A 27,089-nucleotide genomic window follows, 5' to 3' on the forward strand; every position below is an offset into this window, starting at 1 on the left:
ATACAACTAGTCTGTGCCTGAATGCCTTAAGATCCCCAGAACATTCAGGCAAGACCTGATATATCATGAGTGACATTTATAGTAGTCCAGTGCCAGTCAAAGACGATTTCAAACAAGTAAGAATCTTCACTTGACAATCATACAAGATGAAGTCTGATGAAAGTTCATCTGGATCAAAAATATTAACTCTGTTTCTGTCCGTGAACGCTGCCAGACCTACTGAACATTTCCAATAGTTCGTGACTGAGGAGACAAACAGAACCCTCAACTCCCAGCTTCAGAGTGGGGCAAGGCCTTGTCTACTGCAGGGCATTTTCTGCACGATATTGGTTATCAGCCAGATCATAGTCCCATGAGGACACTGTGCAGGAAATCTTGTCTGCCCTGTGGAGTCCCCCTCAGCAGGAGGTGGAAAGTGGAGATGCCAGAAACCTGAAGTAGAGGGTCAAGAGTGCAAGACAGCAACACGTTTGTCACGATTTCACAGTGTCAAGAAGCCCAAGTCACAAATATAGCAGACTGACATGAGTGACATGGCTTAAACAGTCAACAAGTGGCAGTCAAGTCAGCAAACAGCTGTGGAGGACATATGTGGACCACTTAGACTGCACCTTGAGTTTGAGAGGCCCCAGGGGTAAGTTATGGTGGACGACATGGTAAGGTCAACTAGGAGAAAGTGAGGACTGCAGATGCTGGAGATCAGAGCTTAAAAATGTGGGGAAGAAGATTGCAGGTCAAGAAGGCAGTGCTGAGTGTGAGGGCTGGGACTGAGAAAATGTGGGGGGAAGGGGAAATGAGGAAGCTGGAGGTGCCTGGCTGAGATTCAGTGGAATGTGAAAAACTGGAACTGGCCCTGTCAGCAAGAGAGGCCAAAGTAGCTGCAGTTCCAGAAGGTGCCCAGACTTTGTAGGATGAAGCTGTAGCTGAAAGTCAAGATAGTGGCCAGGAAGCAGCTTCCTGTATGCTATATTTTACCATAGCACAGGACCGAAGCTGGATCCCATCAGGGCTATGCTGTGTGCCAAGCTGGACAGATTTTGGGGAAGACCAGAGATGTCCAAAAATGTAGTGGCTGATGACTAGATCAAGAATGTGCACCTGCTCATGGCTTGTGAGGCCTCAAAATGAAGGGGCAGTTGGCATTTGCAATGAAACGTCTGTGAGGAAAGCTCACAGGGAAATACTAGTGAGAGGAATGGATATCCAAGAAAGTCCACAGTAGATCTTTGAAGTCCTATTATGGGTGCTTAGCACCAGCAGTAATCTACCAAGGCTGGACAAAAGGTTCATGAGTACAAATAGAGAGGACCTGGTCTCTGTATCTCTGGAGTTGAAATAGTTTGATCATACTACCTTTCTGAAATACTGCACCAAATCCACTAGGGACATGCAGCTGAAAAACCATCCTGCTGGTGGTGAGGATGAAGTAGAGAAACTTCACAGTAATGAATCTGACTGTCTTTCTTTGGCATGCATGGTTACACCATCCGACAAGACTGGACTCCATCATTAAGGTAGGAACTATCATTAGGGAGGTGACAGTCAGCATGGTTGGGGATGTAAACCTCAAGATGAAGAGGTACATGGAACAGATCCAATCCTTATTGTCTGAACTCCACAGCATGCCTTGTGGCACAGCACATCCAAGAGATTCTCAAAGGACAAGCTGGATTTGTAACAGATTTGGGCAAACGAGACTGGCCTGACTACCACAGACATGAGCGGCCTCAAGCAATGCAACTTAAATCGTTCTCCTTCACTAGAAAAGAAACAGGCCCAACAAAGGTAATGGGAAGGACTGAGGCACTCAGCCAGAAGACTGACTGTGAAAGGTAACCAGCCATTGCCAGTTTAGAGAGTGTTGTGGCTGATGCTATGTCCATGCCTTAAGCAAATGGAAGCATCCACACCACAGTCCTCTGCAGAAGCCAGACAGAAAGTTGGCAATGTTTCACCATTCGGCTTCTGACCATCCCAATCCTGTGGCATAGAGTCACACATAAGTTCACCTTAGCCACTCATCTCAAAAATGAATCTAGTAGCTTTAATTAATCAATAAGGTATCTATAGATCTCACTCAGCCCAACAGGATACTGGGTAGAGGATTCTGTCAGACATGGGCCCTCTTCATGTTCTTGGCTGGCTGGATTGGAGCCTGGAGCCCATAGAGTTACTTGCGAGGCCAGAGGCCTGTAAGAGAGGTGATAACAGAAGCAGGAGCGGAAGTCTGCAGCTTGTGATTCACAGTGCCAAGGTGCCCAAGTCACAAATCTGGCAATCTGAAGTCAGTGACACTAATTAGACAGTAATGAGTTGGCAGTGGATCAAGAAAGCAACATTGGGAGACCTATGTAGACTGCCTTCATTGTGCCCTCAAGTTCAAGAGGCCATAGGTGAGGAAGATATGTTTCTTATTTAGGATAATAAGTAATCTGGTCCATGTCATCATGGGAAATTAGGAGTCCGCCAACTGAACACTGCTACCTAGGTGATAAGTAATCAGGAGATACACCATCAAGTGTCCTGGTGAATCTGGAACATTGGTCACGAAAATCCACTCTAAGTAGTTTGTTTCTTGGAGTTAAGTTTTTTAAATTAAGTTCATAAGATTGGACAGTGGAATAAAGAATCCTTGTTTCATAATCTTGCAGACTATATGCTTAATACTCCTAATACAGTTTACAGTTTACATTATCGGCTTCTGCATTATTTTGCTTTTGTATGATTAATAGAAGATAAAATTGGCCCTGTTATCTAGATGACTGTGGGACTAAAACAAATTAAATCCTTTCAGAAAGGGAAGAACCAGGGAGTAAAACTGGAGGGGTAACTTTAAGTACATGAGAGGAATAAGATACTAAGCTGGAGCATGATTGCATTGAATTGAATTGAATTTATTGTCACGTGTACCGAGGCACAGTGAAAAGTTTTGTCTTGTGAGCAATACAGCCAGATCACATAGTTAAGTAGCATAGATAGTAAATAATAGATAAATAGCGGCAAAAACAAAAACACAGGCATAGGCAAATGTTAAGAGTTTGTGAGTCTATTCAGTATTCTAACAACAGTAGGGTAGAACTGTTACAAAACTGGCAGTGCGCGTGTTCAGGCTTCTGATGGTCGAGGTTGTAGAAAAACATTGCGGGGTGGGATGTTTCACCACGTGTTGTGATTTGTTGATTAAATTCTCTGTCTCCCAATATGTTAATGATTCTAAATTGTAGAGTGAGTACTTTTGAATGAAGTTTTTACTACTTAGGGACTTTAGCTCTTGGAGGAGAAAGTGAGGTCTGCAGATGCTGGAGATCAGAGCTGAAAATGTGTTACTGGAACAGCGCAGCAGGTCAGGCAGCATCCAGGGAACAGGAGAATCGACGTTTCAGGCATAAGCCCTTCTTCAGGAATCCTGAAGAAGGGCTTATGCCCGAAATGTCGATTCTCCTGTTCCCTGGATGCTGCCTGACCTGCTGCGCTGTTCCAGCAACACATTTTCAACTTTAGCTCTTGTAAAGGCATAATTTACTTTTCCTTAAGATGCTGAAAATGTGTTGTTGGAAAAGCGCAGCAGGTCAGGCAGCATCCAAGGAGAAGGAGAATGGGCGTTTTGGGCATGAGCCCTTCTTCAGGAATAAGGAAAGTGTGCCAAGCAGGCTAAGATAAAAGGTAGGGAGGAGGGACTTGGGGGAGGGGCGTTTGAAATGCGATAGGTGGAAGGAGGTTAAGGTGAGGGTGATAGGCCGGAGTGGGAGTGGAGGCGGAGAGGTCAGGAAGAAGATTGCAGGTTAGGAAGGTGGTGCTGAGTTCGAGGGTTGGGACTGAGACAAAGTGGGGAGGGGGTTGCCTTAAGATGGCAAACTATGGTATGGATAGCTGCAATGTAAACAGACAATAAAATAAATATTCAGTCGGCAAAAATTAATGGTTGACCTTTCCTCAGAATTGTTTTCAGCAGTTTGTCTATATTTCAGATTCCAGCACCTGCAGTGTTCAGTTGGTTTGGGAATTGGGGTTGGTTCCCTTTTGGGGAGTGGGCTTGGTGGTGCGATGTTCTTCCCATCCTGAAGGTGGCAGCAGGAACTGGAGGTCGGCGGACTGGCATGCAAGGGGAGACTCTTGTCCAGCTCGGAGGCCCTGATGGCGGCCGCTGGGAAGGAGCCGGCGCTGTCCCGGAGAGGGAGCGGAGTCCCTTACAAACAGCAGCTGGAGGTGAGTGAGGGCCCGGTGGGACGTGGAGGAGGGTGGTTTGTGAGAGCCTCGGTGACGCTGTAGCCCAGAAGCTGGTTCAGCAGGGGTGGCCGACTGTTAGTGTCTGATACAAGCAGCTGTCCCTGTCTGACAGGACCAGGTACATTCAACACCATTGACAGGAAGCAGCAACAACCGGTACTGCTCTGGACAATGACACGTTTCCATGGGTAACCCTATCACGACAGTGACTGCACTGCAAAAGGGATTGGAAAGTGCTATGGAACCTGCTTCTAAAACTAAGTCTTCAAAGGGTGCCTCCAGCACAGTGGTAGTGTCCCTGCCTCTGAGCCAGGGCATCCAAGTTCAAGTCTCACCTGCTCCAGAGGTGTATAACAATATCTCAGAGCAGGTGGATCAGAAAATGTGTGAGCAAGCAAGACTTTTTTTCCCATTTAATGAATTGCTGATGTAGATGCCCTGTTCTGCTTGTTACCTAAAACTGCAAAGTATTTATAGCACAGAGATAGTTTGTCCAACAGAACTCTTTCATGGCAGTGCTTATGCTCTGTATCACCCCGCCACTTTATTTAATCTCATCCACTAAGCACATATTTCTATTCCTTTCTCTCTCATGTACTTAGCTTCATTTTTGATACAACTCAATAATTTGCTTCAACTATTTGTGATTGAACGTCCCATACCTTCGAGTAAATATATTTCTCTTACATTTCCTATTAAGTTTATTATCTTGAAATACTGTGTTGGTCTCACCCATAAATGGAAATATCTATACGTCCAGAATTGAATGCACTCTCCCATGTTAGAACACACTTCAATCTTTCTTTCCTAGGGAAAATAGAATTTAGCATATTCAGTCTTTATTGAGCAGAACTTTGCATGGTACTTGTGGTCTCACCGTGTTTATATATAAATTCAAACTCTCTGCTTTTCAATTCCCTTTTTTATTTCTTGCCGCTTGTGTGCTTTGTTCATTTTCAAGTCAAACCTGGACCCCTCACAGTTCTGCAGTGTTTATGATACCTTGGCAAACATTGGGTGCCTTTTCTTTGAATTTTTGTAGTACAGAGTACCTGTACTTCAATTTATTTTCAAAACTTCTTTTGCTTGAATGAAGCTGAACTGAAGTAGCATCCACCATCAATCTTGTTAACAGTGGATCTGCCTGGTATCTTTCTGCCACTCCCAGTAATCCTCCAAATAGGTATCCCTTTGCGCTGTTGCATATATGGTGTTGCATTCTCCTCTGCCCCCTTCACTTGCAATAACCTTTGTCTAGTCACTGCTCATTCACTTACTGCTTGACTAATTTACAAACCTCTGGAAAAATCCCAAAGTGTGCTTAGAGGTCTATGATCTCTGGTTTGAGGAACTCTAGTTTTCCTTTGAATTTTGTAGATATGCTTTTAAATTTATGAAAAATATAACTTGGTAGTTGCTATTATGCTGTTACATGATAAGAAGCCAGATGTATGTCTTACATAATGATCTTTGGAAACTTGAGGTTCTTCATAACCAGTTGCTAAAAAGATACATGAAATACATTTTTGCTAGGACAGAAAAGTTGATTGTAAACACTAATTTTTCTCCCTTTACTTTAGTAATGTTCTCAGATTTAACTTTACTGTTTCAAAAGTTTTATGTTTGTGATATCTTTTAGATGCTGATTGGAGACTGCACTGACAATTTAATTAAACGGATAATGAGACTCATTCTACAAGACACCTATGAGGCCCAGTCAGAACTACACACTATCATGTTAAATTTGTTTGAGAAAATCTGTATTAATGGAGCTGACGACTGTCGCCCAGAAGCACATGTTTTTTTGCAGCGCTTTGCTGAAATTGCATGGTCTGAGCTGGTGGATGAATGCTTTGCTGAAGGTAGCATGAAGTTGATTCACTCACATTCTACATTTTTTCAGGCTTTGGGCTTCTTACGTCGAATATCTTGTTACTTGCCCTGTGTCAGACGAATGTGGGATAAACGATACAGAATTGTTACAAATATTGGCATCATGCTTGTTTTTGATGGTGAAATTACTCATTTACGCCATTTTATCTGGCAGGAGTGCTTGAAAATACTGTACAATTGCCTTGTCTTGTGCAATGAGGATGACATAAAGTATCTTTGCCAATTGCAGATCTTTAACTGCTTAGAAGTGGCTTGGAAAATGTCTGATCAAAGGTTGAACCTTGGGTTGCTTGTTAAAGCATGGCTGGTCCTTGCCGAGCATTATCATATTCCAATTTGTAAGCAAACCTGGGACAGGTCCTCCTTCCCCCAGATAATTTGGTACTTGTCACAGGAAGATGAATATGAAATGGCAGGAGTGCACGTTGCTAAAAAAGCCATGCTGGCAGTGGAGAATCCTGAAGCATACAAGAAAAACCCTTATGTGCATTATAAACATAAAACGAGGTACATATCCACAATTTCTGACATTGAAACCAAATTGCCAGAAACATTCCCAACTATATGCTCTTCCCCTGTTTGTAATGAACTGGAGGATTTGGACTGTCATTTTCGCTCTTGCGAACGCTGTCGACTTGCATATTACTGCAGTAAAATTTGTCAGAAGTACCATTGGAAGCATGGCCACAAAGAGGAATGTGTTCCCCTGATTCCAAAGGAGGATATCCTCAAATATTACACTGAAGATGTGATAAATGACTTTCAATTGTACTGTATGAGCCTGTCGAATAGCAAGATGCTGGAAAGCATTATGGGTCAAACCATTCCGAAGCGTAAGAGAGGAGATGGTGTTCGCTGCTTAGGTGTCCTTGTTAAAAACGAGCAGGGTCAGTGGGTTACCATTGATGAACATGTGCCTGATTCCAAGAAGCATCCCCGAAGAAATAGACCCAAAGACTAACTTTTGCTTTGACGACATTTGAGTTAAAAATTAGACATTTTACATCTGGTAAAAGAAACTGAAGAAAGCAATGTTGACAGAAATTAAGCTTTCAAACTTCAACAAAAGTGATTAACTCAAGACCTCCAACTGCACTAATGTCAACTGCCTCATTATTGAGGATTACTGCTGCATTATGGACAATAGATCGAGCACTGACGGTATTTCTGGTTACGCCTGGTTTTAGCTCTGAAATTCATGAGTACTACAAGCTGCACAAGACCCAAAACTGATAGTGTCTTAGCTGCTTTTCCAAACGCTAACTAATATTGCCTGTGGGCGTGCCCTAATTGAATCTGCAGAGAGAGATTCAGAACCAAGATTCACCCATGTTCACAGCAGTGTGACAAGTTCACATGTAAAAATGTGTTGTAACTACCTTTTAATTCCAAAGCTTTTTATTCTGAGAAAGCATAGGAATTATTTAACATTTACTTGAATAACTGTAAATGTCATCTCTCTCGCTAATTCTTTATCTAAATAATCTCACTGACTATTTTATGATCTTTCCTTTCCAGCTGTTAACCTATAAGTCAACCTTTGTGTTAAAACTCCAAGGTTGTTTGAGTTGCATTTACTTCAGAATTTCTTTTACACCCTTCTGAACTAGATGCCTCCAATTTCTGCAGTTAAACTCCTTAATTCCTAAACTAAGTGATATTCTAAAGCACACGAATTATGGACGAGATATTCAAAATGAAGTATTGCCTTTTTGAGAAGAAATGTTTTATTTTGACATTTCTGATTCATTTAGTGTGCTAGCAAAATGACTTGTTTTGGTGAATCTAACCAGTTGTTTAATTGTCACTTGTAACCTGAATCCCAAATGAAAAATGGATCCTGCAAATTACCTTGTTGTTTGGTAATGTCTTTTGGTCTAAAATGTTGCTGTAAGTTATATTTATTTCTCAGAAATGCCACATTGTAAATTATTTTATAATAAAAATGTTACGAAAAGGCGACCTGTTAATTTTGCTTCCATTAGAAATCTAATTCTCATAGTGTATTGCATCTTTTTTGAGGCATTGAGGATGGGGATGAGAATAAATTATACTCTTTTAGCTCACACTTCTAAATTGTAAATCTTTGTTAAGGCAATCTACAGGTCCATGAAGTATGGGCAAAGGCAACAATTTTACCCATTACATAATTATTGGAAATACATTTTAACCTCACACAGTTTTAAGTTTTCTATTCACTTAACTGAGCTCTTTCTGTAAATGCGAAGGTCCAACTGTGGCTTCATATTGTGCCACTGAATGTGGGCGGAGACAATGTCTTCACCCCTGTTGGTCTGTTTGCAAACAGTATGTCTTAAAAATATTGGTGGACTTCAGGGAATATGGTACACAGAGAATGACTCACGGTTTGAAGAATTGTGGATCTGGATTCTTGGTTTATTGTCAAGGATTCATTAACAATGGGAGGTGGAACAAAGACTTTTATTTTGGAATGTTGCATATTGTCTCAGTTGCTGTTCCAAATTTGTTGCAGCTGTAGAAAACATTGTCGGAGCAGGTTTTTGACTGTGGATTGTCCTGAAGCCTCCTCACTGAGTTTGAAGCTCTAATAATTTTTTATTTAAGCTTTGTAATTATAGAACTTCAAACAGGTGAGGAAAAGCCTTGAGGAAAAGATGAGTAATCATAATATTAAATAACCCAGTAAGGCAGAGATATGTGCTCAACAGAATGCTTTCTTCAACTGTTAATTCCTAGGAAGGTACAAAATAAAACAATAGCTTCACACTTTAATGAGAGTTAAGGAAGCTCAAGGTTTTTAAAATTACTTTAAAGCAGAAAACATCTCTTCAATACCATTGTTTTGTAGAGAAAGATATGTACTGTACAAATCCAATACGATAATGTTTTAAGTGCAACAAAGAATAGAAAAAGTCTTGTAGGTATCTCTGTGCTTGCAGACACTGAAGTAGTACATTCTTGAGGATCAGGACGTCAATGCAATAAAGGATGTGTTTTAAGAGACTCTGATGTTTGTGATTTTGGACTGCCCTGTGAAGATTAATTTGATATGAAAAAATATACTCCTCTCCATGGCTAGGAGGTTTGCCTTTTCGAGGTTTTAGAAGAGTTCTATTAGTTATTTAAGGATGCAATATTAAGTGTGTAGCTTGAATGTATAGATTGAGTGTGTAGGCGAAAACATGGCAAGATGCAATTTTAATGTCGGAAAGTGTGTGGTCATGGACTTTTGCTAGGAAGAATCAAGAGGCAGACTGTGATTTAAATGGAGACTACAATAAAGAGCAGCACAGAGGGGTCTTGTGCATGAAACACAAAACAAATTATCATGCAAGTGCGAGTAATTAAGGGAAATATAATTTGGAAGTTTTGTTTCAAGTGTACAAGATGTTGGTGAGACTGCACTTGTGGCAATGTACACAATTTTTAAGAAATGATATACTGGCATTGGAAACAGTTCAAAAGAGATTTACTAAGCTAATTACTAGAGTGAAGGGGTTAACTTATCCAGAATAGCTAAGCAGATTAGGTCTCAGTTCTGAAGAAATGCCATATGGGCAGCATGGTGGCTCAGTGGTTAGCACTGCTGCCTCACAGCGCCAGGGTCCTGGGTTCAATTCCAGCCTTGGGCGACTGACTGTGTGGAGTTTGCACGTTCTCCCCGTGCCTGTGTGGGTTTCCTCCGGATGCTCTGGTTTCCTCCCACAGTCAAAAGACGTGCAGGTCAGGTGAATTGGCCATGCTAAATTGCCCATAGTGTTAGGTTCATTAGTCAGGGGTAAATGTTGGGGAATGGGTCTGGGTGGGTTGCTCTTCGGAGGGTCGGTGTGGACTTGTTGGGCCGAAAGGCCTGTTTCCACACTGTAGGGAAACTAATCTAATTCAGTCAGATTCATCGTTTGGTTTGACCACAAGATGGAGCTCTGCAATAGTCAGTTACAAACAATAAGCTATCCCAATGATATTAATATTTGAAAGTAAATATACCTAGTTAGACTCAAGCCCTTGATTTTTTTAGAATTTTATTTTACCCTGACATTGGTTTTGAACAGTTTCTTGTTTTATGATGGATTTAGGATTTGTATTTTATCTTGGTAAGGTTTAAAATGTTGGTGAGCTGTTAAAGATTTGTCCCATAGGCTGGGGTTTCTGATAGATCTAAGATCAGGCTGCTTTGGAAACAATTGTAAAGCTTGAATGTCAGACACTTATGGGAGTGAATGCATGTTAGAGTCCAGAACTTCTATTTTTCCAGGCATATTTTTGACCTCCGATGTGACTGGTTTCTCAGTAACATCATTCAACACCAATCGCATGACTGCTTAAAGTTATACATAGTTGTTAATCAGGAAACTTTACTGGTTAAAAAGATCAAGACTAATCTCAAGAAAAATTAATATTGTAGATGTATTTACTTTCAGGAATCAGGTTGAGATCAGCCACATCTTTACACCAAAATTAATGAATTCAGTTCTAAAGAATGAGACTTTAATTTCTCACTAGTTCAAACATGTTACATACTACTTATGATAATGTAAAATATTCCTGTTGCAATAGAAATGGGTGAAAAGTACTGGCCTGCCCAGCTTCACTGGCTTTAACAGGAGCAAATAATGAAATCTAATTTTCACCCTGTATTTGTGAGGCCTAACCAATTTTGCTAGTCCACACATATCCATCCACAACAATTATTGTGCTGAAATATTCATTTGGGGAATAGAACAAAGCAGGTGGAATCCTGTCAGCCAATGTAACCGAATATTAGGACTGCAACAGGCAGCTGATGAAATATCTGCCACCGAAAATGAATTCTTATCCATTATGTGGTATATATTATAGTGATCCTTATTCATTTTTGATGTAATTTCAGATCAAATAGTTTTGACTTCAAGAAGTATCTATGGATATCAGGTGGAACCATTATAATAAATGGAAATCAATAAACAGATGCATTATTTTTAAAAATTGCACAAAATTATCTAAATTTTAGAAAAATGCAAGTGATGCAAGGATGCCAAGGAAAGGAGACTAAGGAAGAAATGGATACCGACCCAAGCCTCCTCATAGACTTATTCAGGTTGCTTTTTTAAAAACATTCATTTGACATGGGCATGAATAGGTGGGGCAACATTCACTTCCCCTTGGAGAAGTTGCTGATAAGCGTTTTTATTGATTACTGCAGTCTCTAGTGTAGGGACATCTCTAGTGCAGTTAGGAAGAAAATTACTGAATTTTGACCATGCAGCAATGCTTACTCGATTTATTTATTGTCATATGTATCTTATCCTGCAAAAGGTGTTGTTTTGTCACCTATCTTCAGTGCCATCTTAAAACAGAAAAATAAACAATAGCATAGAATATAATGGCAGAAATTAAGAAAATGTCCAACTTTACAGTCCTTGTTGAATGCTCCGTTATGGCCCAGGCACAACTCTCCTTTGCAATGCTGCTATCACTGGAACAAAGTCGCCACTCTTTGGCATCACCTTGCCTCCACTGATGCCCTCACCACTTTGAGTCCTCACTGGTCCTTGAAATGCAGACGCTACTGATTCTGCTGGGTACCAAACTGGCCCAAACTCAATTCTGCTGCCATGGGTTCGCTTCAGGCCCACCTCGCCAATGCAGCCACTGTTGATGCCACGAGGTCTCGCTTCTGCCGCAGCACCTCTGACCCCACTGCTGGGCCTACTGGGGGCCGCACTGTTGGCCTACTCGAGAGCCCATTGCTGGAACTTCTTCAGTCCGCGTTGCTGGGCCTACTCGAGACCGTGCTGCTGGGCCTACTGAGGTCCATGTTGCTGGGCCTACTTGAGTCAATGCGCTCGGCCTCCCCGAGACTGTGCTCCTCGAGTGTGTGCTGCTGAGCATACTCAAGTCTGCACTGCTGGGCCTTCTCGAGACTGCGCTGCTGAGCCTACTCATCGCTGCAACTAGGTTTGACTTACCTTTTGGTAAGGAGAAAGTGAGGACTGCAGATGCTGGAGATCAGAGCTGAAAATGTGTTGCTGGAAAAGCGCAGCAGGTCAGGCAGCATCCAAGGAGCAGGAGTTTTGGGCATGAGCCCTTCTTCAGGAATTGGTAAGTCAAATAAAATTGAAGAAAAATAAAGAAAAAAATGAAAATGAAAGCCACTTGAGCAGACAAGTCCCAGGCTCTTAAGCCCTACTCCATCACCATCTTACCAGAAAATGGTCATATAATTCCAAGTCATGGCAGTGTGGCAGTTAGAGGGGAATGTGTAAGTGTAGTTTTCTCACCAAATACTTACAATGTTAGCATTTGAGTTTAGGAAATGTAGAAGTACTTTCCCACTAACTTTACAAACTGTTTTTGGACTTCTTTGTCAGTACTTTCAAAGTAAATGGCTTTATAGGTATCCTTGAATCTGCAGGATTCTAGACAGCATTGTTTGATCTAATAAGTGGCAGGTAACAATCACTGTACACAGTGTCAGGGCAATGATGATCTCCAACAAGAAAGAGCCAGAGCATTTCAATGGCATTGCTATTGTCAAATCTCCCATCAATAGTAAGCTGGAGCCATAACTGATCAGAAATATATCCATTGTATTTATGTAACTGGAGCAGTCACAAGATCAGATTTAATTATCAGTGTTCTCTGGTGAATGCTCCATTTCCAGACTCTCTAAAGCCTTTCCACCATGTGCAAGGTAGAAATCCGGACTGTATTGGAATGCTGTCCACCTTTCTGGATGAGTGTGCCTTTAACAGTATTGAAGAAGCTCAACCTCATTCAGCAGAAAAGCAGCCTCTTGATTGGCACCTGATTCCCCATCTTTAACATTTATTACTACCATCTTGACCAGTGCACTTTGGTTGCAGTATGTACCATTCACACAATGCATTGTGAAAACTTGTCAAGAGTTCTTTGACAGAACATCTCAAACCTGACTTCACCCAGTTATGCCAATTATAGCAGTGCATGGCAGCACTACTTCCTGAATATTGGCCGTCTGAGTTATGCACAACTACTTGTTGAAATATACTGTTATTCCTCCACTGTTACTGCATTAAATAGTGACCACTTTTTAGGTAACAGTTACAATGACAGCATCTTCACCTCATAGATTGCAAAAGTTTAATGGTATGGATTTGAAGCTCTTTTCGGTTTGTCTATTCTCAGTTGATCAATTATTTTACTATTCCCTCGGCAAATGTCATCCTTTTGGCACCTCTTCCAAGTGAAGTTATTTGTCTGGTGGACAGCACTGCTCCAAGCAAAATTATGTCGTCACCATATTTAACTCTGCAGTTGTAGTAAAGCATTGGAAAATGATAAAAAGATGGCATGTATTGGTTTTCACTTCCCTAATCCAAAGATGCTGCAACAATTGCTGCCAGATCCTCTGTTTTCCCAACCATAGATCCACTAATTCAATTTAGACTGCTCATCAGAGCTCCTCTTGGCTAGAGGGGCAGGCTGATTCTCTTCCTCACCTATCTCAGACTGAACAGAGTAAGGTAGTATAAAAATGGGTTGGTTTGGCTTAGTTCGCTGCATGGCTGGTTTGTGATGCAGATTGATGCTAATAGCATAGGCTCAATTCCCACACCAGTTGAGGTTACCGTGAAGAGTTCTCTCTCTCTCAACCTCTTACCTCACCAGAAGGGCAAGTGACTGTCAGGTTAAAGCACCACCAGTTGTCTCTGTGGCAACTTTTATCTTTTTAGTAGAAAAGCAGACAATGCTAGAAATATTTAGCAGGTCAGGCAGAATTTATGATGAGAAAAACAAAGTTCACATCTTAAATGACCTTTCATATGTCAGGTGGTATGCTACCAAACTGCACTCTATTCCGATGCACCTGAGCCCACCTTGATTTCTGGTTTTAAGTCATTTGCATTTTGTACAACAACTTGTCTTCTCGCACTACCTGTTCTGGAGGTTGTGGTGCAATGGGTTGGGTCTGTTTTCAGGCAAAGAACTCAAGAAGCATGCGCAACTCCTTTCAATAGAAATGTGGAATTTGCATGCTGCTACAGGCCTGCAGCAGCTTATACAGAAGGTTGCTGTTTGAAATGTTGGCTACACAATTAGCCTCATTACAGAGTTCTGTCTTCTTCATGAAAAACTGGAATATGCAGTTTGTTCATCCACCACATAGGAGTCTCAACGCTCTACAGAATGATGTGGCACCATTCTAAATAAAGCTGCACCCAGTGTAAATGAGAATCTTCGTTATAAGGAATAACTACAAGCAGGGTGACTGACAAATGTTGTTCATGTAATTGGCAGGCCGATGGAAATCTGATGCTCACTTGCTCTCTTAGCTGAACAAAGAAAATCAGCGAGTAAATCTGTCTTGTCCAATGGAAATAGTTCAAATCATGTTGCAACGTTTTGTTGAAAAGTTTCCATCAAGCCAAAGTTTCTGTGTTTTGAACTTCATATATGTGGTGCTGGATCAGAAGAATACATCTGAACTAAACCTGGTGCCAACACTTCCCTAATTAAAGGTCAGGAAACAAATACATGATGAAACTTGTAAGTGAGATTGCCATTCCTGCTTATATCCACAGGCAATAAACTTCAACAGGTCAGTCCAATGATGGAATGTGATGTTTTCTGTAATAGCCCTGATCTCCTGTGCACATTTTAAGTGGGCAATTATTCTACAGACAAAAAAAAACGGAATTCAAATATAATCAGGAGCCACATTTGTCACAGCACTGATTGTTACCAATTCTCTGCATTTAAGCTTTTTTTTGGCAATCCCTTTGGCAAAATACAACAAACCTGTTACCAGTTCCACTTCTGTGCCATTTGAATTAGATTTCTATGCTTGCATCTACTATCATGAGGATAGAAATTCATTTGGCAGTTTAATTTGATATCCTTAGAAAATTATTAAAAAGAAAATGTATCCTTCTGAAATGTTTCAAAACGAGGATTGTTTTTCAAGGCAGACAGCAAATTGTGTGCACTAAATTATAGAAGCATTCGGAAAGCCGAGTTAAAAAGTAATGAGGAAACTTTTGAGTTTGGCTTTTTTTCTAAAACAACCTATTAACATCTACTAGTAGGTGTACAGGATTACCAAGTTTGTGATAATTAAACTGTTTCTTAGATAATTATAGTCTGCCAGTACTGTTAATAAGTTAATTATTAATCCAAAAGTGGACTCAAGTTTTGGTTTGACCAGGCTTCAACAGCTTCCATCATACGATATACAGGTATTGAGCTGAACTGAGCAGTTTGGCTATCGCAAAGTACATCTCTGAACTGCATTTATATTTCTTGCTGAGATTGAAACAATTACAAAGCATCTTACAATGATCAACGCTCCTCATTTATACTGTATCCTACAAAGTATCGTGAGCACTATCACTCATATTTAGTAAGCGCAGCAAGATTGATTAAACCTGTTTGCAGATTACTTTGCATACCTGTTGGATACCAGTTAACTTGACCCTGCAAATCCTCAAATTTGTATTCCTTATGGAATCAATAGTTAATTGGACAACTTGGTCAGTAGCTGATACCACAATCACTCTGGTAATGGGCACAAAGTACCCACCAAGAGGTGTTTTGTGACCTAGCCTCCCTTGAACATTGTCTGTATCAACTAACCTTTAGGCCAGACCAGGTAATTATGTCAGATTTCCTTCCTTGAATTACATTGGTGACCTCGTGTTTACATGATGATCTGACAACCTTATAATCACTTACTGAAACCAAGTTTACAAGCCACTAAACTCAAATTTCCAAGTTGTCATGGTGGACGTGAATGCTTATTTTGTGGATTTCTTGTCCAGTAACATATCCAGTAGCCTGTTGTAAATCCTGAAGTCTTATAATGCAACCCAACCGGTGGTTTTTGATCATTTGTCTTTTTGGATCCTCTCATCGAATATGATGTAGATTTTACCTTATCAATATTAAGTTCTTTAATGAAAAATCCTATAATGTCAACATTTATTCATTAAAATTATATATGCTGGAAGCCTGCCTCCTGGGAGCTCCCTGTGACACTGGATGGTATGATATTGCAGAGCAGTAACAAATGTCATGAAGTTGAAAGGATGAATGGTCACTTTAAGATAGAAAGTGCTTTTCTGAATGTAAAATACAGCCACAGCTGCCAGTTAAAGATCAAGCTGTTCCAAATGTAACGATTGGATACCTGAGTTTTGGTTGTTGTTTTGACAACAATTCAAATTTAACCAATTAGTTTAAATTATAGGAGAAAGTGAGGACTGCAGATGCTGGAGATCAGAGCTGAAAATGTGTTGCTGGAAAAGCGCAGCAGGTCAGGCAGCATCCAAGGAACAGGAGAATTGACGTTTCAGGCATGAGCCCGAAGAAGGGCTGAAGAAAGGCTTATGCCCGAAACGTTGATTCTCCTGTTCCTTGGATGCTGCCTGACCTGCTGCGCTTTTCCAGCAACACATTTTCAGCTAGTTTAAATTATACCCAGGATAGCAGAAACCAATGGAATTTGAACTTTCTTGTTTGACACCTGGAAACCAATCAAATTATAAGAATTTAATGTGTCATGGGGGAATATAAAATCAACATTTTCAAAATTAGAGAGAGAGAGCATCTGCTATACAGCTAGAGAGCTAACTAACCATCTAACATCTTGCTCTCAAAGAAATTAGAAAATAATCTCTATCAAAGGTACCTTTTCATGTGAAACATACAGTAAAATGAAAGAAGACAACCCTGGGAGATCAGCAGCCAGAAGAGTGAAGACACCGAAGAAGATAGAGACAGTGTGGTCCTGAGATTAAGCTAATATAATGTTTAATAAATGTGTTATTGGAAAAACACTTCTTTTTAGAGTTAGGGCCAGATATTAAGTACTGAAAATGAAGAAGGGCTCATGCCCGAAACGTCGATTCTCCTGCTCCTTGGATGCTGCCTGACCTGCTGCGCTTTTCCAGCAACACATTTTCAGCTCTGATCTCCAGCACCTGCAGTCCTCACTTTCTCCTAGATATTAAGTAGTAAAGAGAAAGGTGCCTCGGATTTGTAAAAGTATATTTTTGTTGTTTAATGTTCACTATCAAAGTTAGGAAAATAAATTATTCTTTTCTTTAAATAGTGGAATTTAGAAGTTCTGTCACTCAAATTTTAACATTACAAGGCGAGGTGAGCGTTTCTGAGTGTTTGGTTTTACTTAACAGTGGGGTTCAACAACTACATCATAACAGAAGGTAAGCTCAATGCTTATCACATGATTATGCTTAATTATGTAATTATAGCAGCTGTGTCTATTGTCACTATAAATACAGGAGGCTAACAGGTCCAGGCAGCGGGCCGTGGAGGGGGTCGTTAGGGCCGACTGCCTGCCCCTCTTCCGCGACCTGGGCCAATCAGGAAAGCGTTGGCTGACCAATATAACCAGGAGAGCCCGGGTGTCTCTGGAGAAGGAGCTTGCACCAACACCCTGGGGTTGTTCAGGGAGAGGTGGGTGCCGCAGGGAGTGGAGTGCATCATTTCTCCCTCCAACTCTATTTTGATTTAGTCCCTACCCTCCCCTTCACTGTTTTGATCACACAGCACTGCCCTTTGATGTGAAGGGCAGTGTTTGTCACTGGCCACCCGGGTGTTTTCCTATCTTCCTGGTGGTGGAATTTGAATAAAGATTCGTGCACTTTGTGTCTTTCACTGTGTCTCACACCTGCACACACACACACACACCATGGGTGCTGGGGATAAAATAAGCACTACCGCACTTAGGTGGTAGTGTGGTGGTTAATAAAAAAAGGAAAAAAAAAGAAGAGAAAAAAAAAGAACCAGAGTGTTGTAGAGATAATGGGTAGGTAGTCAATTGGCAGGATGTAACCAGTTGTGTCTCACAAGGACTTGTGTTAGGGCCTCAATTATAGAGAAAAAAAAGTAAATACAGGAGGCACAATAACTACTCATGTGGTTACAGTCACCTTAATGTCATTGCCTGCAATGCCTCCATCAAAGAGTATGACCATTAAACAAAAACAGAAAGGAGTAATAAAGTGAGTCTTTTGCAAACATTCTAAATAGATTCAAATTCTGAGATCTTAATTTGTTTATTGCTCCTGACCTCCCACTATTTCCCTTCCAATGCTGTGCTGTCTCATTGTGAGCTGTCCCTGGAAGGGACAGAGCGAGGCAGAGAGTGGGAGTGAAACAATGTGAGAGTTAGGAGGGAACCAATCAGGAGATAGCAAGAAGGTGAGTGGACTCCCATTTGGGGGAAGGCAATGCGAGTGAAACAGTGAGTGAGTGTGGTGGGGGTGATTGGAGCAGGACAGCAAAATGAAGTGAGAGAGTGGGAAACTTAAGCGAAGGCTGAAATGTGCTCCTTAGTTGTCAGGAGCCCTGGCTCCTGCCATTGGGTGCATATTAATGATATCAATGATGCAAAATGTCTCTGCTGCCAGTGCTGTGGTGGAAGATTCTCCAATTCAGCAAATTGATGAGTTAATTTTGAGTCTCTAAGCTAGATTTCGAAAGAGTTAGGAAGCACTATACTCTGTGAAGAATGTTAGGAGAGCAGAGGAAAATCAGGTATGAAACATTTTTGCTTGAATAAATTCCTGAGGTACACCATTCAGGCACATAAATGAAGAGTGGTTCTTTGTGAGGGATATCAGGACCTGTAGAACATACATTAACCACTTTTAAGAGATTAAACAAAAAATGGAGAGCAAAATATTGAGGTGGATGGTGTTCAGTCATTTCTACATTTGTCTTTCAACGCAGAAATGATGCAAGCAATCTTTATTGTCCAAAATGCACACTTATCACAGAAGTATGAATTAAAACAGGAGTTTCAAATTACTTGATGCTGACTCAATTGTCGAGTTTCAAGGTCTTTAGATTAAATGGTTATTTCAGTGTAGATAATATTGTCTATTCTATATTTGTTTCTTGGACTTGCCTCACTCCATGGTCAGGTTATCATGCAATTATTTTAAATCAATGTTTGTTTTTTTTTAATCAATCATCAGTTGATATTAATCCATATTTATCAGGATCGTAACACACTTACATTATGTCATGATATATTCCTTAACTAAGTCCAGAATGAATACAAATGTTTAGCAGAATCAAAGATTAGACTGTTCGTCCCACTGCTACCCTGTCATTAATAAACTACCTGAAGGAAGATATCCATGGCATCTTCCATGATGTTAGGATGTCCCAAAGTTGAGTGGAACGGGAAATGGTTATCCAGGCTCATCTTCTCATGTTAAACTGAGTTACATGATAATTTGGGAGATTTCCATACATCTCAAAAAAGTAAGCAATTACATTTAAACACATTTATTGCTAACTTCTACCATCTTCAAACTGATGTGAAAATTGCATAGGTTTCTTTTGGTTTAGCATAAGTTGCAACATGAACCATAGCTAGTGCAATGTTCAGTTACAGCAATACAATTGGAGATGCTTTAAGTGAAAGTGCACAGGTGCAATCTGTGTCTCTTGAAAACAACAATAAACATAACAAACTAGATATTCCAATAGCCAGGTAGCTACAACCCCTGTGGTCTGGAGTTACATATCGGGACCATGCAAACACACCAATGCAGCATACTGTGTGGGGATTGGCTGGTAAATTGAAACTTGCGATGTACAATCCCCTCTGCATCTGGAACACTCTGAAAATGCTCCTTAAAGTCAGAATCTTTGAAGCATTCTGATTCAGTTAAGCTTAACGTGTATCTGGAAGCGTCAGAGGATTAAATACTTACTGTAGTTCCTGCACAACTATTAAACCAATACCCTGATTATACCTGCTGTGTCTTCCAGACCTGGCACTACACTACCTCACATGCCTGTCCAAACCAAACTGGATCCGACACCCACTCATGACCAGATATCTGCACCCACTCCCAACCTGCCAAACCCAACACCCCCACCCAGACTTTGCTGGATCCAACATACTCTCTCCCTGACTTGGCACCTCCTCTTCATCTGACCTGACAACACCCTTGCCCTTTCCCGCCTAATTTACTAGCCTGACCTCCCCTACACCCAGCATCATTCTCCCACCTGCTTGACCTGATATCCCTCTCTTCCCCAATCTACTCTAAGCACTCATCTAATTACCTGGCACCCTATGTCTCTCATCAGCCTGGCACCCAAACACTAATCCAACAGCCACCCTAACTCCACATCTCTCTTAGGTACTTATCCTTTTACAGTCACTGTCAAAGTGGCTGTCTGTTGTTAGACATATAAATCAAAACACAGCACAATGACTGCTGCAAAGGGGGCCTTGGTCTCCATAAAGAACATCTGCCCTACTGGATTCCTGGGTAGATTTGTAACAGGGCCTTGTCCAGGAATCTCCAATATAGAATTCATTTAAAAGTAACTATGTAATTTTTATCCAAATCAGGGTCAGAGTATGTGGGCTATTGTGACAAAATCTTTTGCCAGTTGTGTACACTGAAATTTTGAGTTAGTATCTAACTTTGAGAATGCTAGCATCTCAGATTACCTTAACATTGATTAACTGGATGATGGCTGAGCATTTCAATAAATATCTATTGTGTTTAGTGAGGTCAATGTAAATATTTTTGTTTAGCTAAAGAGAAATACAGGTATGCATTTATATAGTGCCTTTCCAAACTTTAGGACATCTCAAACCCAATTGGCTTTAGAGCCAGTTAGTCTAAGTACTGCCTGCAATCTGTCAGTTTCTTTGCCACTCCTTTATCTTTATCTATGCCATATGGGCCGGTTCGCCATTGATATTAAAATAATTGAATCACTTGTGTAATCAGGAGAGGAGAAGATAAAACATCTGACCCAAATTTTGAAATTTACCCATGAAAAAATTAATGTCTTACAAATATTTACAAGGCCTACATCAATCTTACTCAGTACCACAGTGCTGAAGTTCTCAGTTGTTGACCAATACAAATTATATGGGATGCTAAGTTTTCCATTTCTTAATATCCTCAGAAGACATGAAGCTAGTGATTCTCAGGTATAGAGAAGCTAACTTGCCCTGTAGTGTCCAGGGATGAAGGTGGATTAGCCATGGTAAATATAGGGTTATGGGAATAGGGTGAGTCTGGATGAGATGCCCCTTCAGAGTGTAATTGCAGACTTGATGGGCTGAATGGCCTCTTTCTGCACTGTAAGGATGCTATGATTTATAAGGATGGGAGAAAAAGTGTGTGATCCCAATGGTGAAGGATTATTATTTGAGGTCAGTCCATATCTACTGAGTTTCTATGTGTTCGCTTGTGGGAAGTGGGCATCATTAGTTGGGCCAGCAGGCGTTGCCCTTCCCTAGTTGCTGTTGAGAAGGTGATGGTGGTGAACTGCTACTCTTTTAAAACAAAATATTACTTCAGGTTAGATAGTCCCTGTTGGGACACTGTAACAAAAACAAAATCAAATGATCAATGGAAATTTAAGACAGAAATGGAAACTTATCAAAATCAAACCAAATTGAAATATCTTCATCCAAAGTGATGATGTACCCAATGTCTTTGATACCCACCTGAATCTAAAGTCCCCAATAGGTTTCTATGACTATTCAAGTAGTCCAATGATTTTAACTTTGTTATTTAGAAAGTAATTCCAGAGAGATTAATTACTTGTTAAAGAATGGTTTCAGCTTGCTAAAGATGCAGTGATCAAAGTTTTAGGCCCTGCTCTCTCTGGACAATTCCAACTTAGATGCTCTCTGTAGATGCTTTTTTTTGCTTCCATATCATGAATACTTAACACAAAAAAGATTGACAAAACATTGCAATTGCGATGATGTACCAGTAACACTTTCTCATAGAGTGAGTCCCAGTGCACAAATATAAATGGCTAGCAGAAACAATGGTACTCCTCAAATTTTTAAAAATATTTTAATGTTTTAACTACTCATTGTCCCTCTGCATTACAGTTCATAATTTATTACAATTCAGTCAATATTGTTCCTTTAGGAAGTGTTTCTATGCTACTATAATGAGGTTCATAAGGCTAGTTGCAGTGGATGAGTGTCTACATGCAATACCAGCTGATGTATAGCACAATTTACAAGGAAACTTAGAAAAGTACCACAAATAACTGGATGGCACCCCTGAGGAAATTGCTGAAGTGTGCTCTCACTGGTTTGAAAGATAATGTGATGGATTTTGTGATAGAATTTACAATGAACTGAATCATTATTATTCATGTAAATCAGACAGCAATTTCTAACAATTGCACATCAATTAAATGTGTTAAAGGAAGTTGCTGTCCAAGCTACCCTTCTCCAGAAGAGAAAGGTATCTAAAGGACCTTGGCATTGAAATACATAGAAAAACAAATATATTTTAATGGTGTTTTGAATCTTAATTACTATCAAACCTCTCCAGTGGTGGAAATCTACTTTAATAAATGTGAAGTCTCATTGCTTCAGATTTTAATTATAATGGTCATTGAAATAAGTTTTACAATTTCTTTCTCTCATCATCCAATTTTACATTCCTTCCCTCTACTGTTTCCCCTTGTGGGAGAACCTAGGACCAGATTAGATTAGATTAGATTACTTACAGTATGGAAACAGGCCCTTCGGCTCAACAAGTCCACACCGACTCGCCAAAGCGCAACCCACCCAGACCCATTCCCCTACGTTTATCCCTTCACCTAACACTACGGGCAATTTAGCATGGCCAATTCACCTATCTGCACATTTGTTTTGGACTGTGGGAGGAAACCGGAGCACCCGGAGGAAACCCACGCAGACTCAGGGAGAATGTGCAAGTTGCCTGAGGCAGGAATTGAACCCGGGTCTCTGGCATTGTGAGGCGCAGTGCTAACGAGTTACACATTTAAAACAGAGATAAGGAGGAATTTCTTCTCTCAGAGGGTAGTGAATTTATTGAATTCTTTACTGCAGAGCTATTGAGGCTGGGTCATCAAATATATTCAAGGCTGAGAAAACCTATTCCTTTACTGATTAAAAAGATCTGTCTGTGGGGAAAAGGCAGGAAAGTGGAGTTAAGGATTATCAGATCAGCTGTGATCTCATTGGATTGGTAGAGTAAAACTTGGCTAAATGACCTCTGCCTCTACATCTTATGGGTATTTCTCTTTTTATTTCCATAAATGATTTGACATTGGATTAAGTATACTGTAACTGGCACATCCTGATTCAAATTCTATGCAGTGAGATAACAATTCTTCAGTCTGATTAGTTAAGGAGATACAGGTATATGGCCTGTCCCAATAGGTCACATATACCCTATAGACAGTGCAGATTTCCAGTAGATAACTGAGAGGAATATTCAGTGCAGCACATATAATTGGTCTTTGGGCCATTGAGATAAATAAACAGCACCTAATGGAGTTAGAAATAAAGTCACAAATTGCTGTAAAACTCAGCAGGTCTGTCAGCATCAACAAGTTTTGAAGAAGGGTCACTGGAGTCAAAATGTTAACTCTGCTTTCTCTCCACAGATACCGCGAGATCTGCTGAGTTTTTCTAGCATTTTCTGATTTCCAGTGTCCATAGCTCTTTGGTTTTCTTGTTTATCCAATTGAATTAGACTGTTAATTTCACATTCGCTTGAAATACAGTTTGGAAAATATAAGTGAATTACTATTATTACCTAGATTAATGAAAAACTGTGAACTAATTTGCTTGGAGTGGGAAATCCCACATGATTGGTCAGTGCTACACACTGGCACAGTTCTAATGGTTAGTTTTGGTCAAGGATTTTAAAAATGTAGTCTTTGATAATTATTTCTAATTAGTGTCTGTGATTAGTTATAATGGGATTGAGGATAGATTAATCAGTTTTCAATACACTTATGTGTTTGTTATAATTTTAACACAACCACTATTAACAATGACTCTACATTATCTTACTAACAGCACTTAAAGAATGATGGTTAAAGACATTATACATCAATTAAAGAGACTACGCAAGTGACTGTAGACAATACAGTTATGAGAAACTTTAGAATTTATATAGCACCATGAAAAATTCAGTGTTTGAACAAGATTGCTTTTGCCTATTTTTTCCCTCTCAATTATAGTCAGGAGACATTTCAGCCTAAAATCACATAATTAAAAATGTTACAACACTGAAGTGTTTCCAAGAAATGCTGGTGCAGAGTTTGACCTTCAAAAAAAACAAAAAAAACAAAAGACTGAAGTATAGACATAAATTTAAAATTGTGTACATTTTCTTTCAAAACATTGGAACAACAAGTAACTAAATGATTCAATGTCTTCAGAGCCAGTTGCTCACTCCACAATTATATACTACTTCTGTCTTCTACCTATGATTCCAGTGTTACACTGCTGTTTCTTTAGATTCTGGTACTCCAGTTGATGGTTTAAAGTTGATCACTTCTTTATAAGTATGACCTAGGTAGAAAAGAAATGAATTTATTCCCATGCAATATATCATTTTTACATATTGCAAAAATTTAATAATTCAATTTGGCTCTGGCGCCTTTCACTTTTTCTTATAAAGTACTCAGTCTGACATACTCTCGAAAAGCCACACTCTTACAAAAGATATGCTAATGTCTGTTGCTACTGGAGTCTGGATGTTATTGACAAGATTGAGCATGCACATGAACAAGAATAGGAGGTAAAGAAGGATCTCTGGGGACATTCGAGAAGTAGTTATGAGGGATAGAGAGATGAACCATTGCTGGAGCTGTACTTGCCAAAAGTGCACAACGTAAAAAGGAACCAAGTGTGGCTAGTGTCATTGAGCAGGACAACAAAAGGGATGCATTGGAGGATGTTGATGTGTTTGACAAACTTCAACAGCCACAGTGAGGTAGATTTTTTCCCTTGAATTCCTGTCCCAAACCTCTTGGAAGGTCTTACTGGGTCACAGTTGTACTGGTACCTTACCAAGAAGATATTCATATATAAATTTAAACTATTCAACTATGGATGCATTATAAGTGATCCCAAACAATATCCGTACATTTCCACAGCAAAGGCCACTGGAGAGTTATCAGTAGTGGGAACTCAATCCTTTTCTAGCATACTGATTCTGAGGCCAACTGTAATTCTCAATTGCTATTTTAATTGAAATTGGCTAAACATGACTGGAAAATACTCGCCAAAATGCAAGGCAGCATTTATAGAGAAAACAGATAAGTTAATATCAAGTATGGAATCCTGACCAGAACTGACTACAACAGGAACTTGGAATTAAATCCAGGATGTCCTGAACTTTATACCAATGTTCTATACCTGCCACTATTTTTACCAACAAGAGAATCAAAGCATAAATAAAATATCACAAGACCTAGCAGTTTGAAAAATAAACAGCATGAAACTGTAATGAGCTCAGCCAGGTGGACCTCATAGAATGAGGTAGGAGGGAATCTAACATTTTTTAATTTTTCAGTAAAGTGCCAGAGTGTCAGTGTTAAACAATGCTAAAATCTATAGATTAAAGCAATAGTGTTGTCTCAGTTCTACCTTTAACAAGTGATTCAATGTAAATATCAGTAGATCATCCTTAACTGTACCAGATGACATTTTCCATTTCCTATCCCAAACATTGGATAAGCATATGGATGAAAATAGAATAGTGTAGGTTAGATGGGCTTCAGATTGGTTTCACAGGTTGGCTCAACATCGAGGGCCGAAGGGCCTGTACTGTGCTGTAATGTTCTATATTCTCTGTTGTAAAACACATTTACGTCAACTTGTGAGAAGTTTGTGCTGTGGTCTAGCTCAATCATGAACTTTGCTGGGAGCAGTGAAAATGATGGTACCGTACTTGGAAACCTTACAATGGGCAGATAGAAGAAATTTAATTGTTCAACTTGAACACAAGTTGAGCACAAATTAGATGGTTAAGAAAACATGTTTAATGGAACAATAACTGCATGGCATGTCCTAAACTCTACTGATCAACACTAAGCAAGAAACATCTTACCAATATCCATTGTCTTGCTTCTTCTCTTTCAAATAAATATCCCTTTACTTCTCTTCTGCTTTGTTTTAAAATCCCATCCATCATTATATTTTAAAGCTTTGAATTTGAGGAGCAACATCACCCTGACTGAGCACCCTCACTCCCACATCCCCAACCCCTTTGCTTTCTTCTTGAGCTCCAATGCTGTTCACAGTTCATCCTTCCAAATCAATATTTTCTTTTGCACCTTCTCCTGAGTCTCTTTATCCAGTTTTTAACATGGAAACCAGCTGGTGCCTGAATTTTAATTCAAGTAAATTTGAGAGCCATTGAATCAGATATTTTTCTGACTTTGGCAGTTGACTCTAATACCACTATATGGGTCCGAGCATTGGAGATGGTCAATTTGTGTGATCTAGTGTGATCAGCAACCTTAAAACAACTTTTAAAAAATGTCAATATTTGAAGATTGCTTACATTTCCATTCTTCAATAGTGCAATCCATATTATCAAAACTATCATCATATGGCATTGCCACAGTCTCTTCTTCAGGATCTCGATACTGCTCAAAGTAAGAATGAGCCAAAGCTTCTGCAGCAGTTATTCGTTTCTCTGCATCGAGTACAAGCATTTTCTCCATTAAGTTGACAGCTGTTTTGAGGGAAAAATAAACAAAGTCAGCAACATGACATTATTAAGCTACTGAAATTTGAAGCTTGAAAGAATGACGTACACATTGTTAAATTAGTTCAGTACAAAACCATATGAAATGCCAATGTAGGAAAATCTGACACGCTGCTTCACAGAAGTGAAAAAAGGGCATTGATTATATAGTGCCTTTTGCAAAGTTTCAAAGAATTGAACTGTTAATGGAGTACTGTTGAAGTACATTGTAGAACCCAATAGCACTCAACTTATGTACAGCAAGTTTCCACAAATAGCAGGACAGAAATGACTAGTTTTTTTTTGTAATATTGATTGAGGAATAAATATTGGCCAGGACACTGGGGATAGATCCCTGTTTTTCTTTGAAATTGTGTCATGGAATCTTTTACATTTACGTGGAAAAGTGGACAGGGCCTCAGCTTAACATGTCCTTTGTGGGTTAGTAGTGTAGCGTCAGTCCAGATTGTTGTGCTT

The 27,089-nt window shown here is 39.9% G+C and overlaps 2 protein-coding genes across 3 annotated transcripts in view; one reads left to right on the forward strand and one right to left on the reverse strand.

The window, feature by feature from the left end:
- The first annotated feature begins 3,818 nt into the window (after positions 1–3,818).
- Positions 3,819–8,100, forward strand: LOC122561713. 2 transcript variants are annotated; one of them, XM_043713752.1, is made up of 2 exons: positions 3,819–4,206; positions 5,867–8,099. In XM_043713752.1, exons 1-2 carry the CDS (start codon positions 4,135–4,137, stop codon positions 7,079–7,081), a joined length of 1,287 nt encoding a protein of 428 aa, XP_043569687.1. In that variant the 5' UTR covers positions 3,819–4,134; the 3' UTR covers positions 7,082–8,099. The 2 variants fall into 2 exon arrangements, with proteins under 2 accessions (XP_043569687.1, XP_043569689.1); XM_043713754.1 differs by lacking the exon at positions 3,819–4,206 and adding an exon at positions 4,241–4,345 and having other exon boundaries at positions 5,867–8,100.
- A 14,894-nt stretch (positions 8,101–22,994) lies between these two features.
- LOC122561715 (mitogen-activated protein kinase 12-like) overlaps positions 22,995–27,089 on the reverse strand; it is a 68,840-nt gene continuing 64,745 nt past the window's right edge. Inside the window, exons 11-12 of the mRNA XM_043713757.1 lie at positions 26,427–26,600; positions 22,995–24,427 (exon numbers count right to left, since the gene is read on the reverse strand). Coding sequence (XP_043569692.1) covers positions 24,354–24,427; positions 26,427–26,600 — 248 coding nt within the window. The 3' untranslated portion in view covers positions 22,995–24,353. The remainder of the gene's footprint in view (positions 24,428–26,426; positions 26,601–27,089) is intronic.

This window comes from Chiloscyllium plagiosum, chromosome 23 (genome assembly GCF_004010195.1).
Source record: "Chiloscyllium plagiosum isolate BGI_BamShark_2017 chromosome 23, ASM401019v2, whole genome shotgun sequence".
NCBI classification, from domain to species: Eukaryota; Metazoa; Chordata; class Chondrichthyes; order Orectolobiformes; family Hemiscylliidae; genus Chiloscyllium; species Chiloscyllium plagiosum.

Coding starts and splice junctions, on each gene's coding strand:
- LOC122561713 (XM_043713752.1), top strand. CDS start 4,135: ATGGCGGCCGCTGGGAAGGAGCCGGCGCTGTCCCGGAGAGGGAGCGGA. Junction 4,207..5,866: donor CTTACAAACAGCAGCTGGAG/GTGAGTGAGGGC, acceptor GATATCTTTTAG/ATGCTGATTGGAGACTGCAC.